Genomic DNA, 18,305 nt, shown 5'->3' with positions numbered 1-18,305 from the left:
TCAGCACTCACCACTTTTCACCTTTCTTTTATATAAGGCAGTGCCTTTTTTTCTGCTTCATATTTTTTTTTGTTTCCTTCTTTCTTTCATGTCTGACAGAATATAAAAGATGATGGGCAGCACCTGTGGCGCCTGAAGCATTTTAACCGCCCCGTGTATTGCAATGTGTGTGAAGCTTTACTTTTCGGGGTCAGAAAGCAAGGCCTCTGTTGCACCTGTAAGTTGGCTCTTCAGCAACTTGTTGAGAGCACGTTCCCAACAATATCCTTAGTGATACACCAATAGCAAGTTCTAAAGGTGCACTTTGCTGCAAAGTCATGAAATGTAATATTACTGTGACACAGTGTCTCTCTTGAAATTAATCCTGTAAAGTGTATTTGTTATTGTCTAAATTAATAAGCACAGAAAAAGTGTTAAACCATTTTTTACTGCCATTTAACAGGGATGCAGTCATATTTTATATAAACATTTCACACTGAAAATATACATGGAACTTTAACAGTTTGTTAGACTTTCACATGCATCAACCATATGTAATTATGCACTGAAATGTACAGTATATATATATATATATATATACAGTGTAGAAGGCTTTAGCACACACTTCAGGAGTTAGGGACCTGGGTGCAATCCAGAAGTAAAATATCCACGACAAAAAAGCTGAAGCACACCAGGATTTTCTTCAAGAAATGTAAAACTGTTTATTCCATCAACGTTTCGGCTCTCGAGTGGAGCCTTTATCAAGATAAAGATTACAACAAAGTGAAAACTATTTAAAGACTCACCCAGCTCACTCCCACCTCCCAGTGACGCCCCCTTTCAGGTGTGAGGGATAATTAGAAAATTCATTAGTGTGACTGGTTCTTCCAATAGATACATTCTGTAGAAGCAAATACATATAAAACACAGAATGTGAAATACAGTGTATAACGTGCTATATATAAATATTAAATGGGCAATCATAGATCCTCAATTAAACGGGCACTTGAATCGGGAAAATCGGATTTACCACTACCCAAACATTTTTTAGCAAAGGGACATGGGTTACCCACTTTGAGATTCATGGGGATTGACTTGGTACCTGAACCTAATAGGGGGGGTGACTGGGACCGGTTACTTTTGCAAAAAGAAGTTTATTGGATTAAAACTTTGGACACCGTGGCCCCTCGCGGTCTCAATGAATATTGCTCTTTTTCTCCTTTTTTGGATAAAAGATAAAAGGGGTAGATTCTGTAAAATGATTGTCAAGTATAATATAGCGATCTCTGCAAACAGTTTGTTTTTAGGTTTTGATACTGGTAATCCTTTTTGTGGATTTTTAAGTGTTTTTATATATAAATTCTATTTTGATGTTTAATATTTAATATTTATATATAGCACGTTATACACTGTATTTCACATTCTGTGTTTTATATGTATTTGCTTCTACAGAATGTATCTATTGGAAGAACCAGTCACACTAATGAATTTTCTAATTATCCCTCACACCTGAAAGGGGGCGTCACTGGGAGGTGGGAGTGAGCTGGGTGAGTCTTTAAATAGTTTTCACTTTGTTGTAATCTTTATCTTGATAAAGGCTCCACTCGAGAGCCGAAACGTTGATGGAATAAACAGTTTTACATTTCTTGAAGAAAATCCTGGTGTGCTTCAGCTTTTTTGTCGTATATATATATATATATATATATATATATATATAATATAATAATTGATAAAACAAAATTGGTTTATATTTTGCAGTTTGTAAGTTCACTGTTCATGAACGCTGTGCCCGCAAAGCACCTAATTCCTGCATAAGCACATATGCCAAATCACGCAAGGATTTCTGCGTAAGTCATAATCTCTGGCATTATCATTATGTTGGTACAGGTAAGGCATCCCTTATCCAGAAATCTGTTATCCAGAAAGCCTCAAATTATAGTAAGCACTGAATCTTATCTCCCATAGAGTGCATTTTAAGATAATAATTCTGATTTTTAAAAATGGTTTCCTTTTAATGATAAAACAATACCTTGTACTTCATCCTAAATAATCTGCATCAACTCATTTTACAAAACAATCCTATTGGCTTTATTTCATGTTTAAATAATTTTTAGCAGACCTAAGGCATGGTGAGCCAAATTACAGAAAGATCCCTTATCCGGAAAATACCAGGTCCCAAGCATTTTGGATAATAGGTTTTATACCTGTATTTGATTGACTTTCACTAATTTCTTTATGTGTTTTGCTCCTTCCCCGTGTGTTCCATTCCATGCATCTTTTCTACTCCTTCTGTGTTTTAATTTTGTTTGCTTCCTTATCATAGTTTTTCTCCTGTCACAGGAACAGGCCCACGTTTGGGTAAGAGGAGGATGTGAGGCCAGCAAATGTGACAAATGCCAAAAGAAAATAAAAAGTTTCCAGAGCCTGACTGGGCAGCGTTGTGTGTGGTGTCATACAAATGTAAGGTGAAATGGTTCTTCCTACTGAAAGTGGCTTCAGAGGGAAGTAGTGAAACAGAAATGCTAATTCAGCAATAGAATTGACACAATGTTGAAACACTTATCCTTATTTATGATTGGTCTCAGGTTATTTATAGGATTATTTACCAGTCCTACAGTATATATATACAGTATATATATATATATATATATATATATATATATATATATATATATATATATGGTTACATGTTTGAAGATTAGCTTGCCTGCTTTCTAAAAATGTTCCTTACACATAATTTTTTTGTTATTTGAGGTTCATGATGAGTGTGCCTCATCCCCACTGTGTGATAGGGGAATCTTAAAGGACCATATATTACCTCCTGCTTGCATATACCCAGTAATCCTGGTAAGCCATTTGTCTAAACATTTGTTTTCTTAAAGGGAATGTAAAGGCTAAAAAATAAAATCCCATTTTTACTTTCTTTAATGAAGAAGAAATCTATCTCCAATATACTTTAATTAGAAAAATGTGTACCATTTTTAAAAAAAAACTAACTGTATGCAGCGAAATCCCCCCTTCATTTTGCTTGCTCTGACTGCTGAGGATAGGAAACTTCAGACGGTCCCTAACTGCTCTGCAGGGAAACAATCATACTTTCAAACGGCAGGGGGAGCCCCACCTTACTTCCCTGACCTCGAGCAGTTTTGTTTGTTTCCCTATAAAGCAGCCGGCAACTGTTTAGAGATTTGTATCCACATGCCCAGTGCAGTCTGCATATTCTGATTATTAATCAGTCTTGCTGTATCGGCTTCTATGGCAGAAATTATTTGACTTGTGCTGTTTTGATAATTTATGACGATCCCTAAGCTTAACCTCCCAACTGAAGCCCAGACCACATTGAGCATGTGCATAGTCTTGGTCTTACAAAGATGATTAACAAAGTTACAAGATGACAGCCCCATGCGGCCAACTTTGAAAGCATAAATCATTTGTTTAATTGGGCAGTAAGTTCATGTTTATATTTTGTATATAAAATACAGCATTTCTAGCAATATATTTCTATTTTATTCTATTCTATTTATTTTATTCTATTTTATTTTATTCTATTTTAGACTTTATTTCCCCTTTAAGAGTCATTTTCATTACAGATTATGTACTACAAGATTTGGTATTAAAAAGTACTAGAATTATACCATGGTTCCTTTATAATCTTCTATTCAATTGCAGTTCTTAGTATTTCATTATTGCTTTTTCTCTTTTAAAGTCATGTATTTAAATTTTTAATGCACTAACTGGGAGCTGATCCACCCTTCCTTTCCTTCTCCTTCCTTTCCTCCCACTGCTTTTTCAATTAAACTTTGCTGTTGTTTTAGTCTTCCATCTTTTGCCATTTCAGGAACGACAGAATAGCCAAAAAAACCTTTTAGCTTCTTCAGAAGAAACATCACAGACATTTAGTACCCCAGAAGGACAAGCCCTGCGGGTGAGAGAGAGCTAAATTCTGACCTATACCTTTTCATTATTTAGTATTACCTTAAATATTTTGCAAGTAAATATAATAGTACTTTCTGTTAGGGATTATCATGTATATTGGCCAGTGCTGCATAAACATTTTGGCCTATTCCTTGCAATGTTTCCATCAAGTGCTCATAAATCCAAAATGACAATGTTATATTGACTATACCCAAAAAGATATTATATGCTGCATGTAAAGGTTTTGGAGACATTTCTATTTGATTCCATGTTTATTGAAAGAAGTTAAGTACACAACATACAAGGAATTTTTTACCGCCAAAGCTCTGCAATTTTAAACTATTTGAACATGGTGTCTACTTTTGGAAACAAACCAAAGAACTACTGGAAAGGAAGCAGACTACCCTATTGGCCATCCAAACCTGTCACTGCCAACATTAATGCGGATAATGTTGAAGTTTAAGTCTAAATCTATAACTAAGCCTATGTCATTGTGGCATTTTATTTTATTTTATTATAGAAACTGCAAATATTCCATAAACCTAAAGATTAAACAATATATATATATATATATATATATATATATATATATATATATATATGTACACAACAATCCTAAAAACTCCTAGCGCACACCGTTAAAGTGCAATACCTGGGTGCTACCTTCAATGGCCAATTACATACTTAAAACGAAGATGCACACCAGGATTTGGCAAAAAGGTTAAAAATCCATTTTTATTAATTTACATTTAAAAAAGAGCTGATCAACGTTTCGGTCTAATTCTAAGACCTTTATCAAGACCCTCTAAGACCTTGATAAAGGTCTTAGAATTATATATTATATATATATATATATCTATATAGCTATATCTTTATGTATATATCTTATTGTGCATAGGATCATAGCAGGATGCTTAAATTTATTCGTCTTGATGGCAAAATGTGGCATTCTAGCCCTCATAAGGTTGTGCCAAGAAGGCACATTAAATCAGACTTTAGAAGCAGCAGTTTGCATTAGGTTAGATATTACACACAGGATACAGCAATTGAAGAATGTAATAAGTATGACTTTATATCAATAATTATTGAACTATTGAATTATTGATTTTTTGTGTTTGTATTTAGATTGCCCCATTACCAGGTACTCACCCTTTACTTGTCTTTGTAAACCTAAAGAGTGGAGGGAAACAGGGAGAAAGGTGAGTTCCTCTTGCTTTTTACAGAGTACAAAGAGTGCAAATGCACCCTCAGCGATACTACTGTATCTTATAGTGTGCTACAGTCTGATTCACTATGATTCCATGTAGTATATATATTTTTATTCCTATCCCACTACTTTGTATATATCAACACCATTCACTAAACGACGAAGCGCCTAACGCTAGCGTGAATACGCCAGCGTAGCGCATTTTCGTAAATTCGCTAGTGTTACTTCGCATCCTTACGCCTGGCGAATTTGCGCAACAGACGTAACTACGCAAATTCACTAACGTGCGAATTATTTTGAACACTACCTTTTACGCCATACTTCCTTCGCCACCTCAGACCAGGCGAAGTGCAATAGAGTAGATAGGAATTGCTTCAAAAAAAGTTAAAAAAATTTCTAAGTCCCAAAAAACGCTGGCGTTTTTTTCAATTTTTATGGTATGATAGGCTGAAAAAGATCGAATTTTTTTTTGGGGCTCCCCTCCTTCCCCCCTACATTTCCTAACTCATGGCAACTTAACTATACAGTGGGCACATGTGTAGGGCAAAATAAAAATTTTATTTGCTGTTTTGAAGGTTTCCCAGGCTTGTGTAGTGCTGCTACATATACCTCCATTGTAACTTGAATTTGGCGCTGTATGCAAATTAAGCATCCGTAACATAACTTTGCTTTGCTTGGCGAATTAACGTAGCACAACTTCGCAACCTTAAGCTCCCCCTGAGCGCAACTTCGGATTTTAGTGAATTGGCGTAGCGCTGGCAAAAATACGCCTGGCGAAGCGCGGTGAAGCGGACGCTGGCGCAATCTTAGTGAATGTCCCACCATATATCATACCTTCTCCCTTTCATAGTGTAACAGCAACAGGTGTAACTGTATACATGTACTGATGATAATACACACTTCTATATGTTACAGAGTTCTGAGGAAATTCCAGTATCTTCTGAATCCCAGACAAGTCTATAACTTGAAAAAGGGGGGCCCTTCCCCAGGGTAAGGATTAATGAAGCATATGAAGAGTGTAACTAAGGGAATGTAGCTAAGGATGGAAAATAAAATATCTCCATTTTTCATTACATGAATCTTTAAGGCTGACTTTTTTCCGGGATGTCCCAGACTATCGAATTTTAGTATGCGGTGGTGATGGAACAGTCGGATGGATACTGGATGCAATTGGTAAGTGTTTTATAGCCCTGTATTCACATGGCTTTAAAGATTGTACACTGTCTTCTGCTGCAACAGCAATGGTACTGATGTAGGACATATAGGAAGGGTCAGTATTTTGTGGGAGAGGGTCATTCTATAAAATGGGAGACAGGAGTTCTATAAACCAGTAAACTATATATTGTATATGCTTTGAGTAGTGCATTTTTACACCTAGTATATTGTGTTATGAGCTAATGTAATGAATCTTTCATATTTATAAGGCTGATGGAACACATATCACCAGTGACAGGTGCTTGCCATTTAGGTCAGTTGCAGGGAGCACAAGCAGTAACACGCAAGCAGTGTGTGGCATGAACCTAAGGCTAATGGCAGACATAGTGTATCTCAGCGTGTGGAGAAACGCATGCTGAATACTCTTGCATTTCTGCACCGAAATCCACCATGTGTGCCTGCTGCAGATCTACTACCTCTGGCATTAGCCTAAATTTTCACTTTAGTCTTTACATCATTTATCAGCTACTATTTCTCCTTTTATTAAGACAAGGCAAACCTTCCATATAGACCACCTGTAGCTGTGCTGCCACTCGGTACAGGAAATGACCTTGCACGATGTCTCAGCTGGGGAGGCGGTAAGTATTTGTTCTGTTGATGAAGAGAAACAATCTTGCTAGTGTATTGATAGCATGTTTCTTTGAGAGTCTGAGGCTTGATTGATCAGTTCCACCAGAAGAGCAGCTATCTTAGTGACATCACATGGTGCACCCCACTATTGGTTGGTTTGTTGCAATAGTGTTAAAAACCACACTGTATTGGCCTGCTATTCTGTAAAAACCATACCGATCTTTAAATACAGGAGATTTGCTACTGTGTCTATACATACAATTGTATGAAGTGCACACAAAAGAAAAAACTTTCAACATGCTTCATCCACTCTGCAAATGTTTGGCTTGCAGCAGTAATACTGCAGAACCTGGGAGTGCCCATACTTTGCTAATGCGAGGTCTACTTTTAGTGATGCTGTCCCATTAGGATCGACATCCATTAAAACATATTTAAATGTTATTTAAATATTGATTATGAGAAAATGTATATTGCTATATTTAACAAACAACTATTTCTTATGTACAGTAACCTTAACATGATAAACATCTGAACAAAAAGCATGAAATAGGAGGGTGATTTAGACAAGCTGTTTGTATACACTGGCTTGAGATCTACTGATCACCAGCTAAAGGTCTACTGATAGATCCCGATCTACCTTTGGACACCCCTAAATTAAAGGTTCATCTGGTAGAATACAGAATTGTGGCGACTTGCTAATTAAACACTGTGAGAGTTATATGTTTCAGGGGAATGTAATAAAAAGTGCAAATTTTGATCAAGTCTAGATACCTATAGAAACGATTAAATGTTTGCTTTAGCGAGCACCACTGAGTGATCGTCTTCCTCTTTCTTCACATGGCTGCGCATGTGCAGTAGAGCAAAAAACCGAAATTTAACTAAAAAGTCGTCAATTTCGTTCTACTGCGCATGAGTCTGCCCCTGGAAATTTGAAGAAAGAAGAAGCCAGAAGAGGATCGCTCTGTGGTGCTCGCTGGAATAACCCCGGCCGGTGAAGTTTTCTGCTGATAGGAGCACCAGCCCTGGGTTTCAGGTAAGTAAATACAATCACTTGGGGGTACCTAAAATTTGGCAACCCCAAGTGCAAGACGACTTTCCTTCTCCTTTAAAACAGGTGACCAGTAAATGCTATCTGCTGATTAGTTGCAATAGGCAACTAGACCTTACCAAATGTTGTACCTTCTGTACATTAACTTTTTAGTGTAGTCCAGCATTGCACTTCCTTAATCATTTCCCCCAGCAGCATGTTTACATTTTGTGTCTGACCTATTGTTATTCCTAGGTTATGATGGAGAGAATCTAATTAAGTTCTTGAAGGATATTGAAAAGAGTATACCTATTAAGATGGACAGATGGAACATTGAGGTTATACCTGAAAACCCAAATGAGAAAGGAGACCCAGTTCCTTACGAGATCATAAACAACTACTTTTCCATTGGGGTGGTATGTACAAGAATTACTAGAACGTGATGTGAACACATGTGAATAATTGAGGTGCAATTAGAAGTGCAAATACAAAGGTGTTTGGGTTATCCTGGTCAAAAAACACTGCACTGATGAGCTCCAATAAGTGCTGATGGACGAAACATTGTATTGTTACAATTACATTTGTGCTTTTATATTTTGGGGTGCCTAGAAGTCACATAGCTTTGGTACCCTATCAGTGTGTGGTATTTTCACATACCCACTAGTTTCCCACAGATACATGGTTTGCTCCTTGCGGCATATACATATAGCCATTTGGAATTCTTCAGGAAGATGTTTGCTTTTCAAATTTATATGATATTGGCATATAAATAGAGTTTGTTTTCAAGGACAAAAAGTCAGAAAGGCAAATACATGTCTACATGTACATGTCAGTTTAAAGTATTTCAGGTCTACAAACTTAACTACACCCCACTGTGAATGTGGGGTATCTGCTCAGGAGAGATGTGAAATTCTCTTTACTCACCCAAGAACTAGTAGTAGATAATAAATAGATAATAAATAGTAGATTCATATTTAAGATGTTGGTCAGTTGAAATGGATAAGCTCACCCAGATCAATATTGGGGCCATCCTTTTGTATAGTGATCCGACTGCAGGGATGCTTGGATTAGTTTAGTGAGGTCAATCGTGTCTGAGATTGCACAAAATGTTATGTACACAGTTCTCTTAAGGACATCCCAGAGATAAAGTTAAAGTCACCATAGGGGTAGATTGTTGCTTAGATGTAGAACACTGCAGAAAAAAAGCCATTTTTGATTGGAGACTGGCAAGAGTTCTCTACAATCTCAGCACTGATCATTTGTTGTTTCTTAATTTTCTCTACTGTCACTGAACTCTGTTTATGTACTTATGTGTTTCTGTAGCTCAGTACAGTGGGGCAAATAACTATTCACAGCAGAGTTATTTTTATAGCTGACTGACTGCCAGCACTCTGTTTCTTAGACTCAAAATTGGTGGGAAAGTCTAGAGGGCAGAAGCAGAGGAGCGATCAGTACTGCCTGGCATTTTCCAAGATGACTTTCCGCTGAAAACTTGTCCTTAGATGAAGGGACAAAGATCTCATATAACGTCATTTCAGCCAGAAACTCAGTCTGGTTTGTTTTCATTAAAGAGACTCTGCATAATAAACACAGAAATAGATACAGTTGTTTTTCTACTTACTGGAATAGAAACAGTTGTTGGAACATATGTTGTCCTCTCCAGTCTAAGGATGGATGTTTCCATGGTTTCAAACCTTGAAAATATTTATTTCAGTAATCAATATTAGCAAAATGTGATGATATTTTAGTCACCTGGGACACATTTCAACTACACATACCCATATACATGCAGATATTGGCTGTTAACTTTCCCATTCATGATCAAGTTGACAGCTCATTGGTCTGTATAGAGGCTAAAACAAGACCCTTTCTGGACAACACCTAATCAGGTTTGGTTAAAAAGTCCTTTTAGTCATGGACTGCATTGAGTCCTATTTTATCCAAATATTGACCTAGGCTGATAATCATTACTTCAATCTCATTTGGTCCACCAAACATCACTCTTGTTATTTTTCTTTTTTTTTTTAAATGTTACCCTATAGACAGCCTTAATATATATGAATGTCAGTGTCTTAACAGATTGCTGACAGTATACATAATTTATGACCATGTCTTCCCCAGATCCAATAGTTTCCAAATGTTGCCAGTATTCCAAGCCTGACCTGACTTCCCAAGCTTCTTAGGCCTAGAAGTTTGGGCATCTATGCTATTTAAAAGCAACATAGAGGCTTTTAGACATTTCATAAATACAAAGTTGCAGATAAATATGGTTCAAAGTGCAAAATATATTGATATCCATTTATAGAAAATAATGCAAGTATATACAGCATATAAATTGCCAGCAATGTTATGTATCTTGCCCTCCATCTTGATATTCACTAATCATACTTTTATCTTATTTTTATCTTCTCTTTGCAGGATGCATCTATAGCTCACAGATTTCACAATATGAGGGAAAAATATCCAGAGAAATTCAATAGCAGGTGAATATCATAACCTGTAATGGACTCATTCCCATTGCTTTTATATTGCTGTGCGGGTTGACTGAGGCAAACAAGAAAGCCTCTAATTTGTTATGTAGTAATGTCCAAAAGTCTGCTCCAGTCCATTAGCCCATATATTTGCTTTTATTAGACATCTAAAAACTAACTGCTGATTGGTTGCTGTGTGTTATTGTACCTTGGCAAGGTTTGCCCATCCTTCTACTGAACCCCTTGATTTATTTTGGAGATGGATATTCCATAGCATTTAATTGTAGCAAGAAATGTTGACAAAAATGCATTTTAGGGCAGTCACATGAGGATTGTGTCTATAGCACTAAATGAAATTCCCCAGTAACATGCTATTTTGTAGGGAAATTCTATAGACAGTGTTGGACTGGGTAAAAACACGGTGGGCCCCAGCCCTTGTTGGCCCCACCCGCCCAGACCCCCTCCGGTCCTGACCTATGGCCCACTCCTCCCGCTTTCCCCACCTGCTTGCCCAGCCCACTTGCCCTGTCAGATCCACCCACTTGCCCCGCCTGCTCACTCGCTCTACTAAGTAGGTAAGCTCAGAGGGGGACGGGAGAGGCAGAGGGTGGTAAAATATGTTTTTTAACTGAAGTATAAATACTGGCATATGTTTAAAAGTGTACTATTTGCTAATAAAGAATGATCCCTGCCACATATGCATATCTAGCTTTTTCTTCATAGAATGAAGAACAAATTGTGGTATTTTGAGTTTGCTACATCAGAGACTGTTTTCTCTACCTGTAAAAAGCTTAAAGCGGCTGTCACAATTGAGGTAAGTTATAGCTTCAGTATTGGATGTATTATTTTCCTTTCTTGTTTTTTAATCTGTACAAATTGCATTACTCCGGTTTTACTTATGTCTAATGGCTGGCAACATTATGGTTCTTTTTGTTCCTTTTGTGGCTGTGGGGTATTACTCTTCATTGTACTAGTACTAATACTGATTTAGTCAGACTTTCTGTTTTTAACTGCAGAGATAAAAAAAATCATAAATATTAATATAATAAATATTAAAAATAGGAATACTGATTCAATGTTTATCGTTTGGCCACCATCACATAGATATTGCAATGGTTGGTTGGTTTGGAGTGTTGTGAAAGTAGTATTAACCATCCTTTTGGTCTGTCTTCCGTCCTACTTAATGTTGCATTACATCTGCAAGGACCTTTATTGGAGGCATCACTGAAGCATTGCTAGAATAGGTTCTTGTCACTGGTCGTCTCTGAAGTCCATGTGGCTATAAATTGGTCAGGACTATAGGCATCCTGTGGGTCATTGTATAGCCCAGGGAGCTCGCCCTCATAAATCTAGGGGTCAATTGGATGTACCTCTATTTCATTGCTGCCAGTTTGGCATTGCATTTACACAAGTGGGTCTTTTGGAATCAGATGACACTATTATGGCATGGGTGTTCTGCACTAAACCCAAATAGCTCTTTACAGTAATAGTCTTGTGTTAACAAGCCTGCAATGAGAAAGCTAGGGAATTTATTCTGATGATTAATTTGCAGTAGCCCAGGGTTGGCATCAGAATTCTGATGTTCCCTGGAGGGTCCTCGAAAAATTATTTAGAATCCGTGTACATTTTAAAAAGTAACTTGGTACTGTAACATGATTATAACAGAAAGAACTAAATATGACACCTACATGAAATGTCATTTGAAGAATAAAAATGTTTTTATTGCACAATTTTAAAGGCATTACAGCAATGTTTTGGGCCAAGCTTGGTCCTTTATCAAGCTAGCTTTTATTCTTAAAAGGACAAGTGGTGCTGTTACATCTCTATATATATGCCAATGGAAAGTGGCCATTGGGGAACCTGCACTATGTTGAGAATTGAAGTGTTGTTACTTTTTGTTTGACCTACATGAAATGTACGAAGAAAATCCATAAACAGACTTAAGGTGGCCATACACGACCGAGTTGGCAGCTTATTGGCCCCTGTACGGGGCCCCCCGACGGGCTTCCCCGATCGAGATCTGGCTGAAAGTCAGCCAGATCTCGATCGGATGGGACTAAAAATCCCGTCGGATTGCGGGACCGCATAAACAAACAGATTCGGCTGCGTTCCAACGGGATCCGACCGCCCGTTACAATTTGTTAGGATCCGATCGTTGGGCCCAGGGGCGTAACTATAGAGGAAGCAGACCCTGCGGCTGCAGGGGGGCCCAGGAGGTATAGGGGCCCCATGAGGCCCTAATTCATATACAATTTCAATAAATATTGGAGAAACAAGTCAACCTCTAAACATTTTGAGGGCCTGAAAAATAATTTGCTGTGGGGCCCAGTAATATCTAGTTACGCCACTGGTTGCGCCCTAGGGCCCATGATCGGATTAGCCCGATATTGCCCACCTCAAGGTGGGCATATCGGGGAGAGATCTGCTCGTTTGTCGTCGCCACCTTTAGAAAGCTTGCACAAGACTCATCCAACATTGACTCATATACACACAGTGTAAGCCTTGCATATGCGACTAAGAAACTGGCACCAAATAGAACTGCAGTACAGATTATCAAACAAAATAATAATAATATTTTCCTGTTTACCTGCCCAGTGTTGTGGCTCCCTGTTGGATCTCAGCTCCCTGGAAGGCATTGCAGTTATAAATATTCCAAGCATGCATGGAGGTTCCAACCTATGGGGAGAGACTAAGAAACATTGGGGAGAACCTCGGAATGCTTCATGTCATAATGCCCCTGAAGCCATCACTGACCCTGATGCTTTGAAATCATGTGTACAAGGTGAGATTTGAAACAAAAGATGACCCAAGTAATGGAATTTAGCATAACTTTACTTACCCCCATTACTGCAACCCCTTTCACCCTCCTTCAAGTGCATCACCAGTACCCTCCACACACCCTCGCTCCCTGTCCGTGCACACATTGATCTGATGCCTTGCATTGTCTGCCCGTAGCAGTCACAGGGTTTCCCATAGATTTACAAAGAAGAATTCATTGTATGCACCATGATATAAAGTATAAAGTACATAGTTTGAGTTTTGTCATAGCAACTAATCAGGAATTTGCTTTGAAACAGTAAATCTCTAATGAGTGCTATTAGAGGCAGATTTATCAAGGGTCGAATTTTGAACGGAGTTTTCTCCCATTGACTTATACATGAATTTAGCAGGTTTTAGGTGGCGAATAGTCAAATTCAAATTATTAAAGGGCCAGAGTATGATACATCTCGAAAATTGAATCAAATTTTTAAAAAAACTCGAATCGAGTTTGGATAATTCCCTAGTCGAATTTGACAGTTTTGAATTTTTAATTCGACCCTTAATAAATCTGCCCCCTGGTGTCTAGATCCTGAGAAACTTTACACATTTTCCCTGTAATGCCCTAGATATACAGTACATACAGATGATAGAAGTATATACAATTACGCAGGGATTTTAATATACAGTACATCTTGTATTGTGGTGTTGCAATAGGTAAGATGTACTTTTATTTTGCTGCAGCTTTTGATAATGTCATATAAGGCTTTTTCTAAACTAAGATCTGTATGTCTTGTTGGTACTCAGGCCTGGATTTGTGGCGAGGCCACATAGGCCCGGGCCTAGGGCGGCACATTTTTGGGGGCGGCATGCCACCCAGCTGCCTGTGCTCCCCAGTGCTTCGGCGCTCGCATGCTGGCGCCTTTGCGCCAGTGTGTGGTAGTGCGGGCGGGCGCTAGGACCGCGCGGAGCGCACGGCCTAGGGGCGCCCGCCCAGCGAATCCGGCGCTGTTGGTACTGTAGGTAGGAGAATCTAGAATGTCTTGAGATTATTTTCAGAGAATAATAGTTACTGGTATATTCTGTTACTAAAGTATTGTGTATTCCAAAACCTTCTGTATTGAGGCAATGATTGATTAATGACTGGGGAAGGTTTTGAATCACATTATCTGCATTTGCCAAGGTCACTCAACTGCACAGAACAATTAAATCATTTTGATTTTATCATCTTTTCAAGGGGATCTGGACAAATTTATTATCTGGGTGTTAAAGGGGTTGTTCACCTACGAGTTGACCCTTATGATCTAAGGAGCAATATTCTGAGACAATTTGCAACTTTCTTTTTTAATAATTTGTGGGTTTTGGGTTATTTAGTCTTTTATTGACAGCTCTCCAATTTTATAATTTCAGCAATCTGGCGGCTAGGACCAAAATTACACTAGCAACCTCGCATTGATTTGAATAAGTGACTGGGATATAAATAGCAGAAGGCTTGAATAAAATATGAGTAATAAAGATGAGCTATAACAATAAATATGTAGCCTTACGGAGCATTTACTTTCAGATGGGGTCAGTGAAAACTGGAATAAGTCAGAAGCAGCAAATAATTTAAAATCTATATAAAAAATAATAATGACCAAACTGGAACTGGAAATTCTAACTAAAAGGGGCAGTCAACATTCAGTTTGGAAAAATGTAAGGTTATGCAACTAGCATATATAGTTGCAAGATAATCTTGAATAGTCTGAAATAGGTGAATCCATGGTGAAAACAGACAAAGCAGAACTTGTGGATGATAGACCAGCCACGAGCAACTGGGGTCAGCAAGTCCTGTATTAATAGGGAGTATAGATTAACAGAAGGAGATGCCATTTCATTGCCTGAGAATGTATATCACTGACTGCATGGCATTTGTCATCATGAAATCTCAACATGAATCAATATCAAATATGGGATTAAGCTGACATTTCAATTTTGCATCCCATAGACCTCAGTGACAAGAGACTGGAGGTGGTGGGACTTGAGAGTGCGATTGAGATGGGGCAAATTTATACTGGACTGAAAAGTGCAGGCAAACGACTTGCAATGTGTTCTGGGCTGACAATAAGGTATGTTTTCAGATTTGAATATGCAATTAGGGTTCAGATTTGGTTGGTATTTTCTCAAATCTTTTGTGGACAAAAATGAATTAATTAGGTGCATCCCTAATCTGAATGCAGATGAAGCAGTGTTTATTATTGCCTTGGGCATATTTATCAAATATAAGGGAACTTTCCTAATCGTTTTTATGCATTCTATTTGAGCTTTGGAAGCTTTTTCCTAATCCATCTGAAGAATTATTGAGTTTATTGAACTATATCATGAATGCAGTGCTGGTGGGCCTCTTTGGTTTGAATGAATCTTGTCATCTCCGAGCTCTCAAGATATCTAGCTAAGATAATGCAATTTGGCTATACAGATTTAATATTAACCTGTGAGGGGTTTTAGCATCTTCCCTGTAGCACTTATTTGCATGTTTGTTCTTCATTGTGAGAATTATTTTTTACAGGACCACAAAGCCCCTCCCAATGCAAATTGATGGTGAGCCCTGGATGCAGCCACCCTGTACGGTAAGCCAGGATGTAAAATAGCCTTATTTACTTTATACATTATAAATACTTTCACTATAAATACTTCACAACAGAATTAGGAAACATTGCCTACTGAGGGTTTCACCTACTTCTGACAACTCCCACATAAAGGATTATTATTATTGTTGCTGTTAGTAGTATTATCCTTTCTTTATATGGACAGTGATTATCATTCACATCCATTTTAGCTGTAGTCAAATTAACCCCCCAAAAAAACTCACACGAATTCGAAATTCGACCCTTGGTAAATGTGCCTCTATATGTGTGTACAAGAAAGATGACCTTACAATGCCTGACTATTGGATCTGTGAGTGGCTGCTATATTTTTGTAACCAATCCAAGCTCACTGTAGCACACTGATCCATTTTATGAATGCAAATGTGGTTTTATTGAGCCAATAAAACCACGTTTGCATTCATGCATTCGTAAAACAGATCAGTGTACTACAGTGACTTGGATTGATTATAAATTGTTCTGACCCTGGGCAGGGGATCTTATAGGCTGTTTAGCACCTGACACCTGAAAAGGTTGATCGGTTAACAAGTAGTGCACTCTATTTTTGTGTGGAATTGCTATAATTTCAGACTTTTTCAGCAGGACTCTTTACCCCTTCCTAGCCCTGATTTGCATATGCAAGCCTTTGGCATAATGCAAATCCTTTGCATGAAAGATGTGGGATTCGGCCAAATCCCTTTAGTGGATTTGGTTTTTTTGGGTCGCTGCTAAAAAGAGGCTTTAAACTCTGTATAAAATGGTCACCATAGTGCAATCCTATATTGGCGTAGTATTTTGTTATCTTTCTGTAGTGGCTTTCAGAAAGCCTAGGGTGTTGGCCTTCCTGTAGTATGTGTAAGTAGGCTATACCCACCATTGGAGATGATGGGACCTGACTAGAACTGCAAGCTGAGCTGGTAACTCCCAGACAGAATCTATGGAGAAAAAAATTTATATGCATTCTCCCTTATAATGAACCCCAAGGTATACTTTAGTTGCCCCTCGTTTTAACAGGCTATTCCCTCCTGTACCATGCTAGAGAGAACATAATCTAAAAAATATAGTCAAAAACAAATCTCTCTTTTTTTCTAGATAAAAATCACACATAAGAATCAAGCACCGATGCTGCGAGCTCCTGCACCCCGTTCTTCAAGCTTCTTTTCCCTCAAGTAAACAAACTTTTATTCCTGATGTTGATCTTAACTATATTTAAGCCAAGAGCCTAATCGCTAGTCAACACTGCCTTATCCTTCCCCACGTCCTTTTGTGAGGTTTGTCAGTCTCGTAAAGAAATGAAGCTGAAGCCCACCCTGTCTTGCCCTTTTTGCTTTTGCCACTTCGTAAACCCAGATTCTGGAGTTTCCCATCTTTCCAGTAGACGGCTGTTGTTTAGCTAGGTTAGGCATCAGAGTGAAGGAGCTCAAGACTCTGGCAATGCCAGGAACTCTGTTTAATAATGTATGTATATTTTAGAACGTGATGCTGGAATCTTAAAGATTTATATATATGTATTTAGTATTTTTTGTAAAGGCCAAGCCACTGTAAACACCTTCTAGTAAGGTTCTTAAATTATGGGGATCGGACCATTAGGATTTGAGCAGCCTGGACCAAAAAATAATCATTTTGGAGAAAGAAGAGTCATTAAATGCAGATATCTATGAGAAGTTAGGTTCTGCTTATGGAAATTGGAACTGTATGCTATCCTCAACTGTAACAATAAGATATAATAATAATATCATAAGTAATATATTAGCCAATCTGCATCATATGACCTTTACATAAAGAGTAATTTTCCAGTTTCCCTTAATTGCAGTAGATACGTAACAATCGTTCACAGACAGTGTGCTTTACAGGCACATCCCACAGTGCTCAAGTATAACATAGTATGTAGAACCTATTTAACTATAATAAAATGCAACATGTGCTCTGAAATGTGTCATGCTTTTAAAGATGGTTGTTCATCCGCTTATTCATTTGGCAAGCCAATAGATTTTCAGTGGAGAGGCCTTGGTAGCACAAGAGAAGTCATTCAGAAGAGCTTCAGACTTGTGGTAACCAGAAACTCTACCTTAGAAAGAAGCTGCAACTCTGGACAACATTCTAACCACTTCAAGAACCAACTGTCACATTTTTTTCTGGCTTCAAAGAACACTCTTCAAAACATGTCCTCCTTTTGTCATTAGTGGATAAGTAAAATAAAGTCATCAAGATATCCATTAGGGTCCATCTGTGTGCTCAAATCTTTTATTAGAAAAACTTGTCTTCTCCTGATCTGTTGATCCTTTCTAAGGTGCTTACATTACATATGGACAGAACCATGGAATTCATGGAAATGTTACTAGCACCAGTGCTCAACATCACCTTAGAACTAGCTGCAGATCACTGCTTTTGCCTTGTCATTTTGCAGATTTTCATAGAAAACACTGAAGGACTTGTTTTCACCAACAGTAGAGCAAAGTCACCCTATACCCTCAATGTGAAGCAGGCGCAGAACTCCTTGGCAAAAGCATACGCATGGGCTTCACCCTTTGGTGGATTTT

General features: G+C 38.1%; 1 protein-coding gene across 4 annotated transcripts in view; it reads left to right on the top strand.

The window, feature by feature from the left end:
• Nucleotides 1-17,979, top strand: part of dgka.S (diacylglycerol kinase alpha S homeolog) — a 79,402-nt gene extending 61,423 nt beyond the window's left edge. For all 4 annotated transcript variants that reach the window (XM_041584389.1, XM_041584390.1, XM_041584388.1 and 1 more), the window contains 17 exons: nucleotides 100-217; nucleotides 1,738-1,826; nucleotides 2,320-2,439; nucleotides 2,734-2,826; nucleotides 3,818-3,904; nucleotides 5,020-5,093; nucleotides 6,017-6,091; nucleotides 6,189-6,274; nucleotides 6,805-6,894; nucleotides 8,169-8,329; nucleotides 10,332-10,396; nucleotides 11,108-11,198; nucleotides 12,980-13,166; nucleotides 15,129-15,249; nucleotides 15,690-15,750; nucleotides 16,858-16,934; nucleotides 17,748-17,979. In XM_041584389.1, coding sequence (XP_041440323.1) covers nucleotides 100-217; nucleotides 1,738-1,826; nucleotides 2,320-2,439; nucleotides 2,734-2,826; nucleotides 3,818-3,904; nucleotides 5,020-5,093; nucleotides 6,017-6,091; nucleotides 6,189-6,274; nucleotides 6,805-6,894; nucleotides 8,169-8,329; nucleotides 10,332-10,396; nucleotides 11,108-11,198; nucleotides 12,980-13,166; nucleotides 15,129-15,249; nucleotides 15,690-15,750; nucleotides 16,858-16,934; nucleotides 17,748-17,754 — 1,602 coding nt within the window. In that variant the 3' untranslated portion in view covers nucleotides 17,755-17,979. The remainder of the gene's footprint in view (nucleotides 1-99; nucleotides 218-1,737; nucleotides 1,827-2,319; nucleotides 2,440-2,733; nucleotides 2,827-3,817; nucleotides 3,905-5,019; nucleotides 5,094-6,016; nucleotides 6,092-6,188; nucleotides 6,275-6,804; nucleotides 6,895-8,168; nucleotides 8,330-10,331; nucleotides 10,397-11,107; nucleotides 11,199-12,979; nucleotides 13,167-15,128; nucleotides 15,250-15,689; nucleotides 15,751-16,857; nucleotides 16,935-17,747) is intronic.
• The last annotated feature ends 326 nt before the right edge of the window (nucleotides 17,980-18,305 follow it).

This window comes from Xenopus laevis, chromosome 2S (genome assembly GCF_017654675.1).
Source record: "Xenopus laevis strain J_2021 chromosome 2S, Xenopus_laevis_v10.1, whole genome shotgun sequence".
Taxonomy (NCBI): Eukaryota; Metazoa; Chordata; class Amphibia; order Anura; family Pipidae; genus Xenopus; species Xenopus laevis.
This window is presented reverse-complemented; position numbering and strand designations above follow the sequence as displayed.